Source organism: Anopheles gambiae, chromosome 3 (genome assembly GCF_943734735.2).
Source record: "Anopheles gambiae chromosome 3, idAnoGambNW_F1_1, whole genome shotgun sequence".
In the NCBI taxonomy this organism is placed as follows: domain Eukaryota; kingdom Metazoa; phylum Arthropoda; class Insecta; order Diptera; family Culicidae; genus Anopheles; species Anopheles gambiae.
This window is the reverse complement of record NC_064602.1, coordinates 48699878-48724934: the sequence shown is the minus strand read 5'-3', so window position 1 is coordinate 48724934 and position 25057 is coordinate 48699878. Positions and strand designations below refer to the sequence as shown.

The 25057-nt window shown below is 41.0% G+C and overlaps 2 protein-coding genes across 4 annotated transcripts; both read right to left on the bottom strand.

Annotated features, from left to right (window-relative positions):
• Positions 1-709: 709 nt before the first annotated feature.
• LOC1279573 (uncharacterized) lies at positions 710-10470 on the bottom strand. 2 transcript variants are annotated; one of them, XM_061658057.1, is made up of 5 exons: positions 10332-10391; positions 10108-10222; positions 5419-5690; positions 2551-2684; positions 710-2464 (listed from the first exon to the last, which is right to left on the bottom strand). In XM_061658057.1, exons 3-5 carry the CDS (start codon positions 5521-5523, stop codon positions 2347-2349), a joined length of 357 nt encoding a protein of 118 aa, XP_061514041.1. In that variant the 5' UTR covers positions 5524-5690; positions 10108-10222; positions 10332-10391; the 3' UTR covers positions 710-2346. The 2 variants fall into 2 exon arrangements, with proteins under 2 accessions (XP_061514041.1, XP_001689183.1); XM_001689131.2 differs by lacking the exon at positions 10108-10222 and having other exon boundaries at positions 10332-10470.
• Positions 10471-18349: 7879 nt separating this feature from the next.
• Positions 18350-24814, bottom strand: LOC133393717 (uncharacterized). 2 transcript variants are annotated; one of them, XM_061659798.1, is made up of 4 exons: positions 24165-24814; positions 19297-19516; positions 19024-19152; positions 18350-18869 (listed from the first exon to the last, which is right to left on the bottom strand). In XM_061659798.1, the coding sequence occupies exons 1-3, from the start codon at positions 24321-24323 to the stop codon at positions 19046-19048; spliced, it is 486 nt and encodes a 161-aa protein (XP_061515782.1). In that variant the 5' UTR covers positions 24324-24814; the 3' UTR covers positions 18350-18869; positions 19024-19045. The 2 variants fall into 2 exon arrangements, with proteins under 2 accessions (XP_061515782.1, XP_061515781.1); XM_061659797.1 differs by having other exon boundaries at positions 19055-19152.
• Positions 24815-25057: the final 243 nt, after the last annotated feature.

Genomic DNA, 25057 nt, shown 5'->3' with positions numbered 1-25057 from the left:
GGATCACTTTCGCAGTATTGGTGATGGGTAACCGAAACAGATGGACACCCGCCGTCGTGACATCATCCTTTATCGCCTTTGAGTCTTCGCTCACACAGCAGCATCAAACTTACGATGAAAGACTTGCTTTGCATGGCCTGGTGAACGGTTATGTCCTACGTAACATAACTTTTCATCTTGAGGAAAGCTGTAAGGAATCTGACCGGCAAACGATCAGCAGGCAGTTGGGCCTTCCGGCATGCAAACAAAAAAAGGTAAGTCGACACACTTTTATCACACTCCCGGAGCCGGAGCACTGCTCCCTCATATCTTTCCTCACTTAACCTTATGATATTTTGATGAAAGAAGAGTAGCGTGACGACAGTCCAAACAGTATGGAATAAATTATGCAAGCTTAATCTGTATTTCTTTTTGCTATCGCTTCCTTTCCCCCTGTTTGGCACCTGCGAGTCTATGGAATGACTACTGGAATCATGCGCCTACAAGACACGTTCCTCACGTTGGTTCGTGTGCTGCCGACATGAAATCAAATTTCAAAACCAACCCATCCTCATTTGCTGCAGACGTTCTGTAAGTGAGTGAGTAAGTAAACAAATTTGTGCTTTTCCGCTTTTGTGATGATTGAATTAACGCACCTGAAAGGGGTACAGGGAATGAGCAAATGGAAGGAATGGGGGGAGAAGAAAAACCAACACCAAAGTCAAGTGTCTTCTGTACCAAACATACGTTATTACGTCTTTTTACAGCAGCTCTAGTTTATTGAGATTTACGATAAATATATGTGTACGTACGTATGTATAAATACATTGTGTGCATCTAAATGCTTCATTTGTTGGTGAAACGTTGGAAGTGTGTGAGTGTGTTTATGAGGTGTCTATGTGGGAGCTATTGTGGCCAGTGTTTTGCAACACTTTGCTAAGAGGTGTGTGAATTAAGATGTTACAGCAGCAGTACAGCTCGATCTTTTCCTGTGCCTATACTTTACATTTCGGAACTGTTTCTCCTGATAGGTCCTGAGCAAGACGAAGACGGCTAGCAGTTGATTTGCGTATTAGAAATGGCCTCGTCGCCTTATTGATCACAAATCATTCTGAGATTACGGTACTTCCGCACGCACTGTCCGTCTTGTCCGTCCGTCAAACGAGTACAGTCTTTCTGCTAAAAATGTACCAAACACACACTACACGCATATCGAAATAGCTTCCTTCTACACTCCTTCCATAGCTCTGACACTTACGGTAACGAAACCTGATAGCTGAGAAGTGGTTGTGAAATGTGTGTGTGAGCTATTAAGCTTCCGTACTGTGCTGTAGGAAAAACGATGAAACATAACAGAAACATAACATTGCTTTAAATGTGTGCGATACAATTTCCACCTCAACAAAACCCATCGCTTTATGCTGGGAGCGCTGGAGGATTGTTTTTGGTGGAGCATTTTGTTTGTTTGTTTGATTGTTTGTTTGAAATCTATATTCTTTTCCTGCCGCAACCATTCAACATTCTGAATTAGTTTACACATAGTTACATATATTGTGAATTTCACTGCAAAGAGAGAAAACGGCAATAGGGCTTTTTGGTTTTATTTGCTAGAGAGTGTATGTTCTAATAGACTCGCCATATAATTCCATCTTCTTTTTTTGTTTTTTTTTGCTGGTTGTTCTGTTTTCCTACAATAGTCTTTCGTTTGCTGGTTTCACATCTTCTTCTCTAAAATGTCCATTCCTTGCCTCCCTTCTCACTAACGAGCGCTAGTATTTCGTGGATAAAATATGGCTTTAAACATTTACAAACATCCCTGTCACATCAAATAGATTAGCAGCAACCGATGCCGGAGAAGATCTCGAAGACACGAGGTGTCTTGTGTACGTGGTTTTGGTTTTAGTTTTTTTGTGTTTTGTTTTTTTTTTGGGTTTTTGCTTGTCTTTTTGCGTGTATGATTCATGGTTGTATTCCTTTTTTTGTGTATATTTTTGTTTCGTTCCATTTCGAAAATCAACAAACATTACGAAACGTTATCTTACGCCTTCCTAACCGCCTCTCTCTCTCTCTCCAACCTGCCTGCGCTACCTTCTTTGGGGACAGTCTTTCCCCCCTCCCCTGTAAGAATTCACATTTTACTTGTGTTGCACGGCAAAACGCGACTGGATAGAGATGCTGGCGAAGGCCGAACAGGAGCTTACACTACTACACTACGGAGGATGGAAGATTGAAAGGAACTGGGAGGAACGTGACCGGCGTGACTCTTGCTCCGCTGCTGTGTGCCGGGCACCCCCTTCTCTCTCGAGGACATGGTTTCTGCAGGTGGCGGTATACGATGGGGGCAATGGGACGACCACGACGGGGCCCTTACTTCTTGAAGCAGGAGATGGGATTGAAGTAACACTGACGGTATCGAATTTGGCGCTTCATTTCTGGTGCCCGGTAGAGCTGATCCCAACCACCACCACCGCCGCCGCTGATGGCACTGGGCACGGGGACAAGAAGGTAGAAGGATTTATTTGCTAATCGTTTGCAACCGGTACCTGCCGGAAGGTGGGCGAGCGTACTTACTTGCTCTGAGCGTACTGCGCCAACAGCTGCAGCTGTAACGGATCCAGCCCATAGTTGTCCAGCTGGTTCGATACGTAAGAGTTGTAGTTTGTGTAGAGTTTTCGCAGCTCGTTCGGATTTATCTCGGGCAGATCCTGCAAACGACCAAATGCAGACATGGTTTAGAAACAATAGGCAGCACAATGGTGAATATTTCATTTGCTCCGGGTTGTAACCAAGGATTGTTTGCACGTGGCAAATGAGGATGAGGATGAGGTGTTGGTCATGTTTCACATTTACTTTAACCTTCATTGGCTAGACTTGCCATTCGTTTCGGGTGTTTTGTTTCAAGTTAGTGAGTTGGTATAGACCAGGCAAGAAGTCTTTTGAGACGTGCCATAGCAGCTTCGAACAGCTTAATTTGCTAACTTAAATTTTCGTATTAAAGAAAATCGTATTCTTTATTTATGAATTTATGTTATTTTAACACATAGCAGTTGGGATATGTTTTATTTTTGCATTCACAATTATTTTTACCATTTACAAAGGTACCTAAAAAACAATGTATAACATCAATAAAACTTAGTTTCGAAGCTCTTTTCGTATGAATAGCAAGGATGACTGCCATAATAATGATTTCTTGCGTAATTTGATCATAAAAAATCCATAAATTTGGATTATAAAAATATTGACCAAACTACTGTTCAACATCTGTCGTCAACCCACACCCAGAAGAGTGTGCTTTTGGCTTTTGTTTGATAAATTACTTACAGAACACTCATTTCTGTTGCTTATTTTAGTGAAAACATTACTACATGTCAAAAATCATGGAAAAAAATCTATAATGTCCTATTTTTACTGATTTAATGACAATAACCATTATAGGAACATGCCTTGTTTGTGTACCTATAATGGCACTATGATAAAAATAACACTTAACAATGCATAAATATAGTAAAAAGGCAATGAATTTTAGTAAAACAATAGCATTTAATAACAGTTATGTTAAAATAATAATAATTTCGTTGTTATGTGGTGATTTAGAACGTTAAAAAATATATGAGTTTTATTATAAAATCCAAAGAATTATGGAAAAATGTTGATACCTTTCACAAAATAATAGATTTTTCGGTCATTAGGTAACGGAAAGGCCGATTTAACTTTTAAATCCTTTGTGAAAGACCAGATAACATTTCACACTATACATAAACATAAATAATTTACTTATTTTTAAATTATCGTATGGAACCCGTTTCAGTGCAATACCACCACTATTGGTACTACCACCACTATAGGTACGTTTACCCGATCAAGAATATCAACATATTGAATTTAAAAAGATTAAAATTGTTAAGATATTTAAAAAAAGGTTTACAATTATATTTATTTGAAAAATAATGTAAACCTTATCAAATACTAAAACGCTTAAGAAAAAAATATTGAACCGGTAAATAGTTGTCCTTTCAGAAAATCAATGAAAACACCTTTCACCTTTCAGGAAATCAATCAATAAATATAACACATGATAAAATATAGACAAATTAAACAGGAGATGAGTAATTAAATACATAAATGAAATGATGAAGTTCACAATTAAAATACTGTGCACAATTCAAATGTGTGAACACAATTGAATGAAACATGAATGAAACAAGAAGTGCTATAATTAATAGCAAGTTAATTCCATCAATTAAAAAGGAATGAAAAGGATGATGCATTTTTATTCGTAAATCTTTCCTTGTAAGCTTCAAGTGAAATTATACTACTAAAAACATACCAACATCAATTAGTCAACGTGTCACGCTAAACATCACCCAGCCTTTAAAGATTTGCCCTTCCTGCCACTAGCGTACGTACTACGTTGTAACGAAAACACCTGTTGACTAGCAAAGTGAGTCGCCAAGTCGACAAACAACGACAAGTCACGGGCATTTGGCAGGAGAATTCCCATGCAGCCTCCCGCGTCACCGGAATAAGAATCACACGTTACACGTCGCACGTTACAGGAATCACCAAAGGGTGCCTGCGTTCCCTTCGAAGCAGAAGGATCATAAACGTATGACATGGAGCTGCTAACACGATAAATCTCATCTCATCGAAACGAAACGATTACGTATGGAACGGAGCATCTCCGGCTTTCCGAGCACCATAAGGACCATAAGGGGCGTTTGAGCAATGCTCACCACATAAGGTGAGCCGTTCAAGCCGGGAAGCCGACGACGACGACCCAGGAAGCTAGCCGCTTCCGTTCTGTTCCGTTTGTTCGTTTAGGCAGCTCTGTGGGCAACCACTTGTCGTCAATTTCCGCCTCCTTTCCATACTGATTGCTTGTTTATGTGCTCAGAATTTATGGTGACAAGCGAACCGCTACCGTACGCTGCCTCCGTCGGCGAGATGATGCGAATGAAGTGCGAACTTTCCAACACAAACGCGAACCTTGCCTGCCAGGGTGACTTGTGCTTTTTTCAGTCTTTGTCACTGTACTGGCCTGGTTTTATCGCCACTATGGCTATTAGTACAGCAAAGCATTTATCAATATTCGTATCCTACTCTCTCGCCACTCTGCGCCATAGCTGGGAGCAGAAAATAGAATGTAAACTATTTCACACGGATGCTTGAAAAAGGTACAAATTGACAAGAAAAACAATAGTATGGAAACGTTCAAAAAAGAAGGACGGTCGCTTGTTCCATTGTTCGCATCATGTTGACAGTGGTCAACGGGACGGTGCTAGCAATAAATTGGCACAAATTGAAGAATAATAAACCGGCACTGCTGCCACACTTTGTCAGTATCGTCGATCCTATCTGGCAGGCTACCACGAAGCGTACTTGCCCCGTACCGAAACAGGCTGATGAGTACCCTTATAGCACAAACCACAAGCCACCTACCTGATTATCGATTGCATTTTGCGGTCGACCGGTGCCCAGCTTCACGACAAACAAGAGCGCCAGGACGAACAGTATCTGTCGCGAAGGTGTCGCCGGGGCAGCCATGGGGATGCTGTCGGTGGGAAGATGATGGTTGTTGCTTTCGGGAAAGATTCGGTGCACTTTTCGCAGCCGCGCCTCAGTCTGGGCTTATTTCCTCTTCTGCTATGCTGTTCCTGTTGCAAAAGAGTGGAACTCTTTCACGTCTGCCGGTGTTGTTTCTTAGCTGTGTGCTGTGAATGATAAGGAAGAAATCTCGGCAAAGTTCAAAAAGGTAAAACAGGCACAACGGGTGGTACGGGAGTGGTTATGAAAATAAAATACAATTAATTCTGCGGTAAGTGGATGCTTTACATGGAGGGGCAAAGAGGGAGGAGGGGGTAGGACGTGGCAGGAGATATCTATGGTCCGGTTAAGATTATACAGTAAATTGAAATTCCGCCAGCGGCTGTCGATTGATGATGTAGTAGTTTCATGAAGATTAATATTTATCCGATGTAAGCTGGGCTGGGAATTGGTTGGATTATGCAGCGGTGCAACCTCAGCGTACAGTGGTAAGTTTGGTGACAAATAATTACAATGTGAGAATAATTTACAGTAACAGATGAAATTTCAACCGTTTGATACTACTAAATTGGTACGTAGCATTACCGATAGTTCCTATAGAGTACTCATATATTATATATAAATACATGAATAAATACACATATAAAGTACATTAACGGTTAAATACTACTTTCATTTCGAAATTAAAAAAAAGTCTTCTTCTTCTTCTTCTTTGGCTCAACAACCGATGTCGGTCAAGGCCTGCCTGTACTAACTTGTGGGCTTGGCTTTCAGTGACTGATTGATTCCCCCCCATAGCAGGATAGTCAGTCCTACGTATGGCGGCGCGGTCTATTTGGGGATTGAACCCATGACGGGCATGTTGTTAAGTCGTACGAGTTGACGACTGTACTACGAGACCGGCTGAAAAAAAGTCTAATCTGCTCTATTATGTTTATGCAAACTTTTAAAAGCAAGTAACACCGTTTCTAAACATCCCTACTAGCTTCTCACCCAGTCGTCGTCCCAGTGAAGCTCCTCACCCAGCACCTTTGTGTGGATGTGCTTTTAGCAGACGCTCATGTAGACGATGCAAATGACATTCTCAGCTCACTTTGACCCAGCACCTGGTGTTAGGCTAACGAAAACAGTACTATGATTACACAAACGTCCCACAGCCGGCGGTCAGCTGATGAGTGAGTGCGCCCAAAGAGCTTCCCTAGTAGGCTAATTAACTCGCAACCCACGCACGGCCCACTTTTCAAGCTGTCCAACATACTGCTTGGTTAGCGAAAGGACAGTTGTACTAGTGTGCGTCCCTAACGGGTGGTGCGAACAAGAAGGAACAGCTTTATCATTTTTTTAAAATGCCACAAGATCTACAGTAACAGTCTACAGGGAAAGTGTACATAACGAAGGGAAGGTAAAAAAAACCTTGTTTTTTTGTGCGCACTTGTAGCTGGTACCGGTTGCTGTCGATTACAGAACCAACCTTAACGGTGCTGCCATTGACAGTTCGATTGTATCGGCTACAGCATCAAATTCATGCAAACCATAGCGCTGTACGTGGTTTCAGCTGTGTTGTGTTGTGTACTTTTCTTTCTTTTGGCACTACAAAAATGCAAAGTGGATGTTAATTTTACAGCTCCCTTCTTCTCCGCACCTTCGCGCTTCGCCATGGATGTGGAACAGGAATTAGAAAAAGTCATCCCGACCCTATTGCCACTCATTAATCACGGATCGCTAGAAACACCATGCGTCTCCATTGGGTGGCCGTTTCAATAAAAGAAGCGTTGTGCTTGGTCAGGGTTACGTTGGTTTCTTGTTCGGCTTTTTCCCCCATTTTCTATGTATATGCTAAGTTGAAGCACCCGTAGGAAGCAGCAACGGCAGTTCCAATTCGACGGAGCGTAAAATTAAGGACAAACTTCACCCTTTTTCACTTCATCTTGTGGTTTCGGATCATGTAAAACCCATTGAAAATACGATTACCCCTTTGGTGGTGGATGGCAAGCAAGGATATGTGATGGTTGTGGCGAGAGTCATTTTTGTGGTAATTTGAACGATGTAATTATCTCCATTGCCAAACGATGTGTGGCTAATTATTCCCAAACGCTGCCCGTACCGAGTGTGTTCTGTGTCTGTGTGTCACGTTGCGTTTAATCAACAGCAGTAGCAGCCAGATGTCGCCTCAAAATAGGAAGCAATTCTTTAGCTTCCCACAAGGTATACAATTTGCTCAAGCAATTACAGGTTAATGAAGAAAGTTGGAGTTGCTTTCAACAAGTTAGAACGTCTACACAGGGTGGGACACAGTAAAGGGAACGACATTTTGCATAGTTCGTTGTTTAGCTGGCATTTAAATCAATCCTGCTGAGCTGATGATTTGAAAAAAGGCCACATATGTACGTTCAATAAATATTGTTTTAGTTCCTTTGCTGGCACGATACCGCATTCACTAGTTGACGTCATTTTGGACCGCTTCTATGGGAATTTTCACAATAAAAAAACAAGATCTATGAAAAGGACAATAGGCAGACCCGTTTTTTTGTCAACGATTTTGAACCTGTTGATAGCTGTCAGCGTGATTGACGAAGGTTTTACGAGAGGTGAACTTTCCGGCAGCGAAAGAATCAATTGAAAAGATAGAACCGACAACAACAACGAGGGATATGATGGCAGTAAATCATGCTACACGTATTGCTAAACCTGACAAAACACACAATCAACTATGACGATATTGAAAATGGTGAGTATTTGAAGGCAATTAAAAAGGACCTTTTTCTGCATCCCAACATCCTTTGCTTACGCCCCCGGGGGATAAGACAGAATGTCTGTCACGAAACGTGTCAAAACAATAGTGTTAACTTATGTTGTTTTTTTTTCTTTTGTTTTTTTTTCTTCTTCTCGGAATGCGATACACACCGAGGAGGGGAGAAAAAAGGACGCACAGGAAAATATTGCTACCGTCTCCTGGTTGCTGGTTGTTGAATAGTCGGTCGGACTATAGTGAAACGTTTTACAGAACGAGGAAGGACAACATGTCCCAGGTTAATATTTTACTTTCCTTGACACATGATATTTTAATGTGCTCAGTTTTCCCTTCCTTGCATGACAGTTTTTACTACATTTGCATATCATATGAGCTGGTGAAGCTTCATATCGGACATATCGGTAGCACGGGGAAGCGAATAGAGGCAGTTTTAAAGAAGCTTTTAAATACTTTGTGATGGGGTATGTATGAAAGGGGACTATGGTGTATTGCAAAGAAACGAAAACTAATGCAATTTATACGATAGGCTGTTAGGCAGTCTGCATTGTTTGGTAGCAAAGTTCAAGCAAAAAACAAAATTGTTATTAATAGTAGCAATAACTTAAAATAAATAATAATAATATAGCTCCTAACAATTAATTTTATAATAATAACAGCAATGTTTAACATATAACACGTGCTTATTCCACAAGTTTGGTGTGAAATTAATTATAGCCTCAATTAAATGAATTAGAAATTTTAAGTAATTTGCATTTTATTGTAATGATAAGTTGAAGATGTCTTTAGATCACTTTAGCGTTATATTTCAATACATATAAATTTATGTGATTTTATGTAAAACAGATAATCTTTTTTTATGTATTTTTTGTATTGTAAAGACATTGCGATATTTTCTCATCCATTGTGAAATAAGGCATCAAACATATATCTTACCTAATTTGAAGATTGTGATTGAATAATAAAGAATTTGCTCAGATTGAATCTAAAAAAATGAATTGAGTACTTGAAACATATTTCGTATTAAACAAACCAACGCAAATAGTAACAAAATGAACAATTTGGAGGATGTCGTGGAAGTCCTTATTAAGCTATAAAAAAAAATGTCTCAATTTTAATTTAATTAATTTAAACAAAAAAATTAGACTGCAAATACATCAATTGATGTTTTTTTAGATATTCAATAATTATTTTTAAAACCTTAATGAAATAAAATTAAAAAAAATCTGGCTTGTTAGCTACCTATTTTTTATATTGTATATGTATATTATACAATATAATTGTTGCAATGTCTGGAAGGCTGATTTAATTGTTTGCAACTGTTTGTTTGCGTGTTTTGTTCAGAAACATATTTGCAAAAGTAGGTAACACTGTACGCTGTTAATTAGTCTCTACATGACACGCTTTTGCTCGCATCTCAAGGTCGTAAAAGCGACCAAAAACGCATAAAACGGCTCGTAATGGAATTTACGATTCACACATACATTCCATAAATCAATCAACTAAAACCCCTTTTGACTAGTGCACTTGACCTATCAGCCAAATACATATATCGCTAATACAGTTTCATTGTTTCTTTGTTTGATGCGGTCGGTTGGAATGCATTTTATGTACGTTTGGGCCGAACTGCTCGTCCTACCATTCTTCGTACCGTGCAGTAAAGAAGGGCATGGTCGCAAACCATGAAAGGAAAGCCCAGAGCTGAACTGAAACTGAAACATACCACTCGGGCAACAGTTATCCATTAGAAGCGGCAGGAGAACATTATAATGGCTTAATGTAACAGCTACCCAAGCTAACGAACTTCATCATCGTGTGGTGTATGCTCTACTCACATGAAATCTCGCTACAACCTAGAGACAATTGTTCGATTTAGATGCGTTCACACACACAAACACACACAAAACACAGCACCACAAGCACACACTACGGACCAATGAGCAATCTACACTACATGTACCAAAACGGATACAATCACACACACACACACACACAAACACACACAGACACAGGTTAGTAGTTAGAGAGAAGTTAGATCACTTGGGCTGTCGCTACTTACAGCACGTGTCGGCGTATTCTTGCGTCAACTGTTGCGCTCCAAAAGTGAGTCTGCTACGGTATGAGCGATCCGGAAGCGACCGTTACAATATTTATACAAACCGAATATGCCATGTCGAGGGCGCAGAACCGTTGCACGCATGGCTCCACGGATGGCAGTTTTGCTCGATTTGTGTGGCGCTGTCTCTATCACACCAGTTTGCGACTAGTGCGTGCGTTCGCTTCCTTCCTTTTCTGCGTTGCGTTTTTCTTCGACGACATCTGCCCTCTCACATCGTGCTTCTCTGTCGCTCCAGCAGGCGGTGGCTGTGGGGAGGAGGAAAATTCGCACACCAGTATACTACGATCGCACGCTTCTCAGTGACGCGCGCGAAAAGCTCCTTTTTCGCAAGCTTGCCTCCTTCTTGTGACGATAAAGCGGGGATGGACGATGAAACGGGGATCGTGATGATGAGTCGTTTTGCCTGCTTTTGCCTACCGGGCGTACACCACCTATCAACAAGTGAATGCAACAATATTGTCCCCGCACGAGAATGAGCAAGCATGCGGCGAGCAGGCCGGGCTGGCACCGAACGATGAATATATCGTTTTCCTAACACGGTGCATGCACCGTTTTGAAACTGGCACAGATATAACAAATGTTTAAATGAATGCGCTTGTTTGCGACTAATTTTCCAACAATGTAACCTATTTCTTGGGAAACGCGTTACTTTGTTGATTGAATAAAATATTTATATCTGTTACGTTTCTATTGACGCTACCGTAGGAGGACAAACAACTTTTACCTGCCTGCTCATCAAATCATACTTGAGGGAAATCGGGATACAACCGAACCGATTACAAATGATTTATAACCTTTTCCAAAAGACCACCCACCCCAGCCCGGGCCGGGGGGGTGGAAAGCTGCTGGAGGGTGAAGTGCACGACGCACTTGACGCGTGACGCGCTGCTGACGACTGTAAGTCTCCGAGGCTCCGTAAGCGAAAGCGTCCGTATGAATATTAGATATGAAAATCCGTCCTCCCAAACGCAACAATCATCCATCGCCGAAATCAATGACAGTGGCGCTGGGTGCGCAATGGTGGCGCATTATTTATCGCAGCATCACCATCCGCGACACACTCGGCATCCCCCACCCGGGTGGGTACAAGTGATGGGTGAGCGATTACAACAACACAGCACCACCGCCACTGTACGAAACGAATTAGCATATAGATATGCGTGAGCCCTGGGATCAAAGAAAAGCCCCATTGGCAGGGAGGCCTTTTTCGTCATCGTGGGATAAATTACTGCCCGTCGATGCTTTCGCCCTCGGAAAGTTCTTTAAATCGCACCACCGCCAATGGGGTTGCAAAAATGGGACAGAAAATTGTCACCGCTTGTTGTGGTGTTCTTTTTACCCCCTTTTCAATGTGTGAGATTCTTTTAATATTCGCATCATTAGCTCGACCAAAAAGAGGCTACATTGGAGTGAGTTGTGCAGCAGGGCGGGTGTGACAAGTTTACATTGTCCGGACAGCATGATTGCCATTTATCAGCCACGGGTGCCAGGCTGGCCGTGGCATTAGGAATGCACGAAACGTGACTTTGAATTTTCATCCTAAACCGGATTCGTCCCATCATCGAGATGGATCGTTCTGATTTCAGCCCGTACGCTGTGCGGGACAGTGCCAATGAAGCAAGCGGCGGCATGACTTTTAGCTTTTGCTGCATTGTGCAGAAGATATTTAGATTAATGTAGGCCACCTACAAAAAGACCCCCTACCCTGCATGTGGCTCTGTGTGTGTGTGTTGTAACCAGCACTGCATTTGCGAGTGCAGCGTTAGTTTAAGGACATCTGCATTGGCTCCAGCAATGCGCCTCAGGATTGCGTCAAAAATAGCCTATTTTATTGGTTTCTTCATCGAATATCATTAATTGCAAAGTGGAACCCACGAAAGTAATCCCTTCGGGCGTGCATTCAGCTGTAAATAAGTTCAGCACAGTGACGCCATCCCATAGTTAATGGCCGTATGGGTTAGTGAGGAATGCGGGCTGTAGACGAGTTGGATTTTATTTGGCAATAAATAGAAAACACACTTCTTTCATTTCTCACCCTGCTCGGTTGCTGCCTCTGGGAGGTTCATTTAAAACGAGTACAAAAACAGTAACAAGGAAATCCCACCCTTCTGTCTCGCAATTCCCGGTATTCTTCGGGAACTGCGAAGGTGTACTGTTGCAAAAAAAAGAAGAATAACACAAAGTTTCCCACAATGACGCTCACAGGGAAAGCTCTCGTCTATCATAGTCATTCTTCAAACCCTCCGCCCCATCTTTTTTTGTATATCCGGTCAGATTAATCAACTATCTAATCTTACGTCAATTTTTAGGCAAACCCGATAAACTATGACGACTCATGAGACTGACTAACCAAACCCATCGGTCCGGGGTCTGTGAGATTTTCCCACCGCGCGAGCAGCAGTGCTATATGAGACACCAGTTAATTAATACGCAACGATAATTTATGCTCCACGACCAACCACGGAGCCCATGGTTGGGTTTTATCATTCATCAAACGCTTTCACCACTTCCAGGTGCTTATCAACGCTCCAGCACTTTTGGCGGCTTTCTCGGTAGAGGTATGCAGTCATCATTATCTTACTATACAGCTTGGTTTACTCTCTTTCTCTCTCTTTCATTCTCTTTCGGTATTTCTCTCTGTATCCCTGTGTTACGTCCGTCTACCATGGCATACTTCCGTTCAGAAGGTTAGGAGTAGTTTCTGATGCATTACGTTCCCATGTCCTCCCCATTTCAACGCAAGTATTTATGACATATTTTGTAAATTTGATTTCTCCTCTACATTTGCGCACATTAGTTATGTGCTATTATCCAGAAACGGATAGGTTTTCCCTATGCGATACTCCCTAGAACTAGGGGCTGCCCTTGCGATGGATTCTATCAGCATCGTTCAAGGATGAGCGTTTTCTTACGTAAAAGCAAATTGCTAATCAACAGCACATTACACAACGGACCGGATTCCCAATTGGACCTGAGCAGCCGCCCAAGCTGAACGTACATCGGACGGCACCACATCAAACGAAATCTGACGCAAGACGTAGCTAACTGGGCTGGCTGTAACTCTATCTTTCACTTATGTTTGCCGGTTGCTCGTTCATCGGTCAAGTCGTCGATCGAACTGATCGAGAAAAAAAGGGACGAAGGACGGAAACTGCACATCATATAAGAAATATCTTTTCGCTTATAGTGCTGTCGTGGGTGTCAATGTCTTGCCCCCACCAGGCAGGGAATGATGTGGCAAAGTCGAGCTGAGGGCTACCTGTAGTGTGGCTCGGGCTTGAAGATATCTGAGTCGCAAGATGGCTCCAACTGGGAGGGGCAAGCGGGGAAAGGGGGGCAATTTTTATAAACTGGTAATTGAATTTTATGAAACGGATTATCATTTCCAAAGAGCCGAACAACACGAAAACAACGGTCACACGCGCAGCCATGGATGAGTTCGGCAGAACTCGAACCTCACTAACGAGGTATATTTTAAAGCCGTTGTGCCGCAAGCGGTGTCGAACATTCAGCTGGTAATTGAGAAGCAACATTCGGTAGGGGATTGATTTGGAATCCATCCAAAACTGTCTATTCAATCAATAATCCCAAGGTGTACAGCCGGCGGGTACAGCAGCTTACAGTTTACGTTTCTACAAATCGAAACGCCTTCGGTCGCGACGCTGTTTTACGAAGCGTAGTTTAGCTGCTGGATACTGAGAAAGTGTATTTTTGTAGTGTACCTTCTTTACCGAGCAGCTAAGAAAAACAACCATGAGTATGAGTTTTTTTTTGTGGTGAGCTTTTGCGATATCATAGATATAATGGAAGCTTTTGTAAAAGCTTTCACAAAAGTTCGTTTGTGCACGGCAGGACGACCGAGCAAAAAACGAAAGCTTAACCGGTTCGGAGAGGTGCTGACCTGTACGGTTTGCTACGACGATCCTTAATGGTGTCCGAAATTGGTTTCTATCTCTGTATGGTAACGTTATAGTTTTTGTGTTTATTGCGCTGTTAGCTACCATAAATAATTTAGTTGTTGAAATTCGTATTGTTTAAAGGATAAAAATGCTTTAAAACACATAGTGAGCCAACCAAAGCTGATTTTTTGCGATAACTACGATTACAACTACGATCATCGCAAAGGACACAACATTGCGAATCGCTTTGCAAATTATAGTAATTTGTACAATGGATTTTTTAAATTATAGCTATACAGTATAAAAAGACGACAAATTTTGTCGGCAGCTACCAAGCAGGGTTTGTTGGAGGCAAATCCACCACCGACCAAATTTTCACTCTACGGCAGATCCTTCAAAAGTGCCGAGAGCGCCAGATCCCTACGCCCCACCTGTTCATAGACTTCAAGGCGGCTTACGACACCATACACCGGAATGAGCTATGGAACATCATAAAGCGGTACCATTTCCCTGGAAAGTTGATCCGGCTGTTAGAAGCCACCATGAACGGGGTGCAGTGCAAGATGAGAGTATCGAACTTGACGTCGGAATCGTTCGAATCTCACAGGGGTCTGATTCAAGGTGACGGACTCTCCTGTCTGCTCTTCAACATTCAACTCTTCAACTAGAGGGCTAGACAACGACATCCGTGGCACGATCCTCTACCGGTCTCTCCAATTTCTTGGCTTCGCGGATGACATCGACATCATCGGCAGGACAACAGCGAAGGTGTGTGAGGCGTACACCCGACTCAAACGCTAATCAACAAGAATTGGATTGAGAATCAATGCGACGAAGACGAAGTAGTAAAGGAGTTTTGCTATCTCGGGACGGTCGTTACTTCGGACAACGACATCAGCAGCGAAATCCGGAGACACATTGTGCAGGAGAAGTATCGCACATTGATTCGCCCGGTGGTCCTTTATGGACACAAGTCCTGGACCATCCGAGCGGAGGATGCAAACGCTCTGGGCGTGTTTGAGCGACGCATCCTCCGGACCATCTTTAGCGGTGTGTTCGAGCATGGAGCGTGGAGGAGAAGGATGAACCACGAGCTTGCTGAGCTCTACGGCGAACCGAGCATCCTGACGGTGGCGAAGACTAGCAGGATACGATGGCTGGAGCATGTTATGAGGATGCCGGACCCATGCCCCACCAAAAAGCTGTTCGACAGCGATCCCCAGTTCGGCATAAGGCACAGGGGAGCACAGCGAACTCGATGGCTGGACCAGGTGAAGCGAGACCTGACGGAGATCGGGTGTCTGCATGGATGGGAGGCTGCAGCCAGGGACCGAGCATCCTGCAGAACTACTGTTGTCCGGGTCAGGTCACATCGACGTGCTCTATCGTGAGCAGACAAACAAGAGATACAGAGAGAGAGAGAGAAAGAGAGAGAGAAGAGAGAGCGAGAGAGAGCGAGAGAGAGAGAGAGAGAGAGAGAGAGAGAGAGAGAGAGAGAGTATAAAAAGGGGTATATAGCGGAAATGCCCCTGTTGGGACCAAAAGATTGGGTCTGTTTTCCTACGTTGTGTTTTATTTAGCGAAATCGCAGTGCAAAAAGAGGACGATACAAAATTCAGACTTCTTATATACCCTTCTCTAGAACCTGTCGTTCCTGACGCACAATCCTATCCGTTCCCCAACTAACAAAACCCGCACAACGGTAGTTCCTCATTCCGTTAATTTAAATTATGAATGAATCCTAACAGCCCCAATGATTGAAATCGATAGTTGTAAAGTAATTGTTCTTCTGGAGACCAATCTTATTCATCGTCTTATATACAGACAAATGCGAGTCGATGAAACTGTAGCTGATCACATATGTTTCAAATTTCACCCAATAGAGTCAATGCGAGCGTCTACAAATGAGGTCCATAACAGCCGAAGTCATACAAAATCATGAAAAAGTCTGCTCCCTTGCGTTCCGGCGTCCACCCGACATTTACCGAGCCGAAGTGATTAGTTGTGTTCTTTAAACATGTGTGCGTATCAGGTAACAGCTCTTCTGGTAGCAGGAGGAAACGTTTCTGTGTCTTTTTCGCCTTTTCATTGCCTTTAGATCCTGAATCGCCTGAATGTCACAAGGTCTTTTGCTTCTAAAAAGGCTTTGCCGGAAGAACTCACCATGTGGCAACTGTGTATGCTACAAGGTGTCTAGAATTATGAACACCCTGACTAACATCGAGCACCAAAATACTGGCCCTAGTAGTGGTGGTAAAAGGCCTTGTAGAGTGGTCGATAATAAAGTTATCCAATACAGCATTGCTTATGGAATAGATGGGTAGCGAAAATGTCACGCTGAGGGTTTTTTTTAAATACAAGAGCATCAAAAATGAAGGCGTAAAAGATGAAGACGAGGAGAATGGTCCTAGATATTTCACAATGCGTCATGCACAAAGACATTGAAGTGGACTTCTTGCTATGACAGCTTCTCAAAGGCAACTGGTTTCATCAAATGGCTCGCTAAACTGCTCCGTATGTGAGAAGTGCTGTGAGACTACCGGCTTCGATGACAGCTGATGGACGAGAAAAAGCCGCAATTGTAACAGTTTCAATAGCCAGCAACACTGAGGGGCGGTACCAACAGAGACTCTCCGAAACAACATAGTTCGCTCTTTGATGTTATTTAAGTTCCACAGCACCATCATTAGATCGTCAACATCCAGGGTACATTGCATGCTCGCTCCTGATTGGAGTAGTACGCCCATCACCAGAAGTGAGATCAGTTTGAAGAGTAATTTAGTGCAAGATCGCTACGGCTGATCTTCCCCATTAACCGGTAGAGATACAAAATAGATAGCAAATAATCAATCATGTGCCTGTGCCATGCTGGAAAAAGAATGTGTATGGAGAGATGAGAAGAGGGTGAAAACTGCTGGACACTAAGAAGTGAATGGTGAGTTTAATGAGCAAGAAAGCACCGTTCCTTGAGCTTTTGTTTAGTTTTAGAACAAAGGTAATATACAGATCCCGATTGGCACTAGTTGTTAGGTTTTTTTCACAAAAACGAAATCTGTAAACATGTTTGAACTAAATAGTTCGGTCGTCTGTTTTTCTATCAAATACCATATTACTTGTCTCCTATTTGATACGAAAGTTTTCGACGAATGTGTGCTTGTCGTTTGACATATACGCTAAGCTTGAACAGTAATTATATTGATATAAATATCCTTTGCTTGCTGGGCTTGCCATTAGGTTGCACGAGCCGGCCAGACGATAGAAATAAACGTATTTTTATACTATTAGCAGCTAGCAGTCACATCAAAAATTGCTGATGGTAATTGCTGAACGGATTGGTTCATGTCTAGGGAATAATGTCGACCATATCGACAGCTTCATAGCGCTTTTTAACGGTATTTTCAAAATATTTTTTTATTTTATTTTTAACGTTCATTTTTTTTAAATGAATAGAACAAAACTAGAAATATGACTTAGGCTGTACTTTCTTATTTGATTTGCTTTTGATTTGTTAATGAGCTAACGATTAAACAAATGATTCATTAATTGTAGCAATCAATAGATGCTTCAGTCCCTTGAGCTTTTAAATATTGACAAGGAGAAAGGGGATGTAGTGTTGTGTTTGGTGACTTGTTTTTATGTGCCCTCTGCCAACCTCGAGGATAAATGCTTGGCGTAGTATTTGAAATTGCATATATCCCACTATTCAACAATAATATATGTAATGCTATCGCTTTAGTTCTACAAAATATGTGTGCCCTCTCTGAATACAGACTGTGCCCTCTGATTTAAGATCCAGTTTTGAGAAATGTTTGTGTTTAACATTTTTAAAGCAATTTAAACTATAGCAAAATATACATATTTTCTGACAAAATACTTGTTTGCTACATTTCTTTTGCGTTGATGGGTTGATAAAATAATAAAAAATGGTATTTTATCTATTGCAATAATTATTTATTATTTTTAGAAATCACAGAAAATGATACATAGGATGTAGGAAATAATTGTAAAATAAAGGAAAAGTTGTGATATCTCATTTTGCCAATGTTTAATAAACTTCAATTACAGCTCATTAAATCTTTGTATATTTCAATTCTTAGTCTTTGTGTTTATAGTTCATTGATTTATTGTAGTATGACTAATACCATTACTTTAATAATACAATCCGATATCCGTCTTAGATGTTTCACAGTTGAAACAACATGGTTATGCTCAGTGATTGAATAGGAGCACCCAGCAGCAGCATGTTGACCAGTGCACTCGTACATCAGCAACATCGGGTTTCGTTCTATTAGTACGTAAAATTTAAACTCCATTGCTTGCCATGTCATCGCTGGCCTCGGTGGTCTCACTATCAACGCAGCTATTGACTTCTTAAGTGGGTAAACTTTTTTGTCCGATTTTTTGTATTTAATTGGTAGTAACTAGCAGCAGCTGGCCTCACCCTCTGCCTTAAAGTCTACTCTTACTGTTCCTTCCCTTTTTTCCTTTTGTTTTAAAAACAACTTACTGCATTAAAATAGCATTTCCAGTATCTGCCCTTCTTGGTTTTGTCCTCAGTGCCCCGGGTTTGGATGTCCATCTAGATAAAACGATCGAGAAGAAAGCAACAACAAGAAATCGTATGTAGACATTGTGGTGGCGCGATGCCCACAACTAAAATTGCTGCGGCCAAGCATTAGGTTTATTTTTGTTTTGCTTTTCTTTCTTTTGTATACCACTGTTTACGAACTCACACACAGATTTGCATTCAGTACTCTAGTTTACCATTTCGTCCAGCAACTCCTTCCGCGCCTCGATGTCATCGATTTCGTCCGGAATAGAATTGGCTACCCTGTCGTCGGCATCCCCATCTGCGTCCGCTTCTAGAAGTTCAGAAAGTGAAGCGGATAGAGAAAGTAGCGATCGTTAAAGGATTTCAGCGGATGAAGCGATAGATGATGGAAAAGGTTAACTTGACCCATGACACCACGGATCGAACCGCGGGCCATCACAGGCGCTCAATTTACCAGCATAATAGCTTTTCATCAGTTGCTCCGTTTTGCTCGGCGGTGGCGGTATTTTGGCCGGTACTAGCGATACCGTGGGTTTACCGGTGTAGCGTCCATCTCGGTACACCTTGTTGATTGGTCGCCCACCGCCGTCCTCGCCATCGCCCTTCTCGAGTGCGTGATGCAGGGCAACCATCAGACGATCAAGTAACATGGCCGCCCGTTTCGGTACTACCATCTGGAAAATGATAGTTTAAGACACAGTTTGATTGGTTGTTGTGTTGTTGGATTGTCCAGTAGGGAGTTCAAACATTTAAGGATCACGGACTTTAAAAGTAAAATGGCATTTCTGTAAAACAAAGAAACTAGTTTTTTTCTTTTGTATGCGATGCAAACAACGTTAAGCGGTATGCATCATTAGGTCATGTTTATCTGCTTTGTAGTTGTGTTTTTGTTTCTTGATACTGCCTTTCCTCGTTTTTTTGTTGCAATTTGTGATGCTTACTTCTGCATTTATCTCATAAAACCGTACAATTATAGATTTTAGAAATGTGTGCTGCTGCCTTAGGTTGCATAAAAAATACTGGTGTATAATTTTATTTTATTCGTAAAATGAAAAATGAAAAATCGAAGTGTATTAACTCTTCCAGAAAAGAATTATAATTTTGTTGCTATATTTTTCGAAACTAACATTAATGTACCCATAACATCTAACAAACTTATTCTACACGTACGTACCGAGCAACCAAGGTCCTTAAGAAACGTTAAAACGAATGCAAACTCCTATATATTCTATATGGAAAAACAGATTTGCGTCAACTATCTAGAAACGAAAAAGGAACGAAAATAACTAGATACACTCAATTGGAAACTTCGCAACAACTAGTGATGGATTGTCGGAATCGCATCCACGGCTCAAAACCATTTCCGATCTTAGCTACTCCGACTCCGAATCCGGCCAAATCAAAGCAACAGTTCCGCTCGGTGCCTTCCGAAACCTACAAAGCCGTCCAGAGTCGGATAGATTCGGAACTGTTGGGGTGGTCGATTGTCGCATGGAGCGACTAGTCTGCAGTCAGAAATGGCTCCGGTCGGTTCCACCGATTTTGACAATTTCAATGCCTCCGACTACCGAGAAAATGTTTCAGTCTGCTCCGAATGTCTCCAAACGGATCTACACGTCTCCGACCTGAGAATGTTGCATCTTTGATGTTCGATTGAAGCCACTTCTGTTGTTTTCATAATCATGCCATCATAAAAATCAGTTAAAATTCTATATGTTAGGCTCATTGAAAGCGTTTGTATCCGAGTTGAGATTAATTGAACCCCACATTCTACAAGATGAATTAATATACTTTCCAATCTCCCCAACAATCAAAACCAAAATGAAATGAATACGTTTAAGATACAAGGCTTTCGATGAAGGATTAAAATATTCGAAATGCCATGCAATACATAGCTTATTAATAGGTTAGCTCACACAGTCCATACCTTAATCCGCGAATCATTCCCCTTACAAGGGTAAAAAAAGAATCGCCAATCTTTTTCCATTCACACACCAACAATCTTCGTTGGATAAAATTATCGTAATTTAACAAAATTACTCCTAAAATACGGGATCTTGTTACTAGAAATGAATAAACCACCAATAATTTTTAAACACGGATTATTGCAATTTTTCTCTTGATCTGCCGAAAGATTACAGGCACTACAGCGATGGTATGCTTGGAAAAAATTCTCCACAGGCTGCTGATTTCCCCTACCTTAGTGAAAAAATGTGTTTGACAGATATTTTCTAGCAGAACTCCCGTGTGAGAACGCGACTAATGAAGAATATCCTATTTTAATAATAAGGATAATAGAAATTGTATGTGATTTTTAAAGTACATTAAACATATTTTGTCACATAAAACAAAAACAAAAGAGCACGCGCGACCCTCGAATCACTGAAAATTTGTACATGCGCCCCTCTGATGAAATGAGTTTGACACAGCTGACCTACACGATCATGCCGACGAGACTTCTTCGAGAAGTGTCATGCAGGCTAGATATCAAGTAGTAAAAGTTGAAAACTGTAGCACGAGACCGCCATTGTAGTCATATAGTTATATTCACGCAAATACCAACCTGCAGCAAATCTGCTGCTAAATACTTTGAGGATTTCGCTCCATAAAAGTGGGATCGTAGGACGCAGGGCAGCAAATATCGTTTTTCCTTTGAGCTCCCTGCCACTCTTTAACAATGATCTACCAAATCTGGTAGCATAAATATCTTTCTTATTATGATAAGAGGAGGTGGGAGTCAAATGGTCTTGGCGGCAAATGAATTTTCATCGTACGTTCATCGTGCAGCGAGCGTTGGTATGTAAATAGGATCAAACAAACATTGAATTAAATTTTTATGGATTGAAGGGCGATCTTTTAATTAGATTCAGTTTCTGCAAAAACAGTTTTTTTGCAATAATTTATCCATTTTTTCTTAACAATTGGATGTGTTAGTCAGTAAATTTCGATGAACCATCATCAAATCAAATAAAGAGATCGTACTCTGCAGGGTATAATCTTACTTGTTACCGAAAATACCTGGACCGTCGAATAAAAAGCTGATAAAATTAAGGGTCAAATCAAGGATAATTCATTTGATGTAGTAGAAGACACATTTTCGTGGGATTTTTTTATCCATATTATCTTTGTCAATGGTGTTCGATATGTTTGCTTTATTGCTATTATTGTTCAAACAAAAATTGATTTGAAATATTATCGTCGTTCAGATTTAAAACAGAATACCTATTAAAGAGAGCCCATGGCACAAGAAACATCCAAGCCACTACCTGGCTCGCTAAACAAACCCAAAATAAACCCAAAACAAATTAAAAAAGCTGCTTTATCAGACATATTTCAATTATCTTTAACTCTTTCATTAATTAAAATGCAATTTTAGATTATTGAGAGGTTCATATTATTGCATGAGCAAAATAAGTATAATTTTATTTTTGTTAATAAGCGCTTTGGTATATAAACCTTAAGATAGTTTCCCATTTAAACCCTCGTGTCCTCGTAACAGCATGAACTTGCTTTCGTATGAAGCAAAACGACAAAGCAAAACGTCCCTCCTGAATATAAACTTGCTTTTTGAAATAGTGGTAGAAATAATCCACGAAAACCTTTTTAAAAACAGATGTAGTCGCGTGCAAGATCATCGTACTTCTTCTTCTTTGGCACAACAACTGTTGTCGATCAAGGCCTGTATCACTAGAGGGGCTTGGCTTTCAGTGATTATTATTGATTTCCCATAGCGGGATAGTCAGTCCCCATCACTTAACCCATGACGGGCATGTTGTTAAGTCATGCGAATTGACGACTGTACCACAAGCCCGGCTCTGTACTAAAAGATCGTCGTTCACATGAAATAAAAATAGTGCGCCATAGGAAAAATACAGTAGTAAATTACACGTCAAACTCCCTACCTAAAACTAATACGTATAATTCATTATAACTCTGCAGAAACAACATACTTTGTCCACTCAAGAATAACTATGCATATGTTCTAGGGTTAGCTCGATTTACGTTTGTTTCCTCACGGCTTTAGTTTGCCTCTTCAGACCGTCATGATCTTTCATTTTGCTCTAATGGTTCAGATTCTTTTTTAAGTTAACTATAAATATGTCTCGAAAATTCGCTACACATGCTAGAAGGATGCGAGAAGGTCCCAAATTTCAACCCATGCGTTGCCCAGATATGTTTAGAAATCCAATTACCCCGCAAACCCGCCGTCTTGCTGTCGATAGTTCGCTCGCATGGATCGCAGACGGTTTGTGTCCTATTGAAGTAAAGTTGCACAGAAACGGTTATGAACCTATTAATCGAGTGATTTTTGTTTCGTTTCATTTTTTTAAATACCTACAACATGGGCGGAAGCCCTACATGCCACTACAAACAAATAAATTTAATTGAGTCATTCTTTAACAGAATAGCTTCACAATTCAACGCTTGTGAACTAAACGCTATTCTAATTTACCTTTTTTCTCCTTTTTCTAATGATTTCTTCGGCTTATAAAAAAAATACAAACGATCATTAAATCTATAACTTTATAAAACAAAACTATTTTGACCTATCTTTGACCGATTCGTTATTTCCACGAATCAATTGTGAAAGTTCTAGTATGAGTTATCGATTAGCTAAGAGTAGTAAATCATTTAATTTACTAAATAAATATAGTTTGACTACAATTATAACGCAATCAAAAAGCTAAACATAATAAGAAAAACAAACTATAATATGAATAAATGGTTGAAACTTGATCGAAACGTGTTGCTTTATTGTGTTTTTAATTTAAATATTACAGGTAAACTATTTATCATTGCATTTTTGTTATTGAATATGTCTCTATGATCCAAGATTGAACATGAACCTGTCTATTAGCACGATACAATAATATGTGTGGAATTGAATATAGATACGGATATTAAAATAAACAGCCGATTAAAAAATACACCTTATCCAAGACTGGGTCGGTTCTTAACTACATCATCAAATCCCGTTTGTATCGCGCTTTGATCGACTGCTCTCATTAAACAGGATATTATGAACAAGTTTTCTATATATTCCATTGGCATAGATATACTAGTTTTGAGAACGGGGTTTCCCCATAAATCTTGTGCTCTTATCAGAGCTGTATCACACAATATGAAATGGAAATGTAAGCACTACTCAACGCTATGGATATTAAAAAACGACATTTAAACCTCAACACCGGCAATGATACACTTATCACGGGTGATCGCCTATCATTAAAATAATCTGGCTGAAAAAACTGATATGAAATTTTTACATCTTTTTACAATTCCACTGCAACTAGGTTGGTAGTAGAATAATGGAACCCTTACCGGATAGTCATCGTAATTCACTTCTGCAAATTTTGCATTCTCGTCGGACTTGATCTTCGCTGGCGGTACGATGGCTTTGTAGCTGGACAATTTACACCACACACTAGGCGTTTCGATCAACACGAAGCAGATCGTCAACTGTAAGAGGATTCTTCGCATTTTTATGCAAAATGTGGGCTGCGTACGCGGTAAAAATTAAACACTGTCTTGACGGTTCGATGCCACTGCAGTGCACGTGCAGCAAGCGTGCTCAAAACGGGGTTTGGTCCAGTGACAGAATAGAGATAGTTTTTACACAGCTGAAAATTTGTCACAATCACGCCAAACACTGAAAACCACTCACTGTGACCGCCAACTCTTGCCCGCCGGCATATACAACCGGCAAAGGATTAATTATTCACCACTGCATCCATCATGCTTCACCACAACACGGTTCTTTTCAGCTCTATCAGCGGCCAGCGATCGGAAAATCTCTTCCTGTTGTGGTACTGTGTATAACACCCGGTTGTAAATATATTTTCCTTCCTTCCCTTTTCGTTAAAGCGTATCAAACTAAGGTAATATTGCTACAAATGAAACGTGATTCAAAACTGCAGGCCAGACCTGTCTCAGGAACTCGACCGTACTCGACAGTGATGTGAGCTAATCTAACCTGCTACACTGTGCTTACAAGAGCTTTTATAGACTGAGTCGATTACAATCACCACCGTAGAAGTGTGACTAGCAGCAGCGCCCTTAATCCTTAACCGTCGCCGGCTGCAAGCGATTCAAACGGCACGCACACTATCATAAAACCAGGAAGACGCGTGTACGCTACGTTTCTTGGTACGTTTGGCAGTGTGTCGAGTGTTGTAGTCTGAACTGTGCAAGCAACAAGTGGTATGTACTCGTTG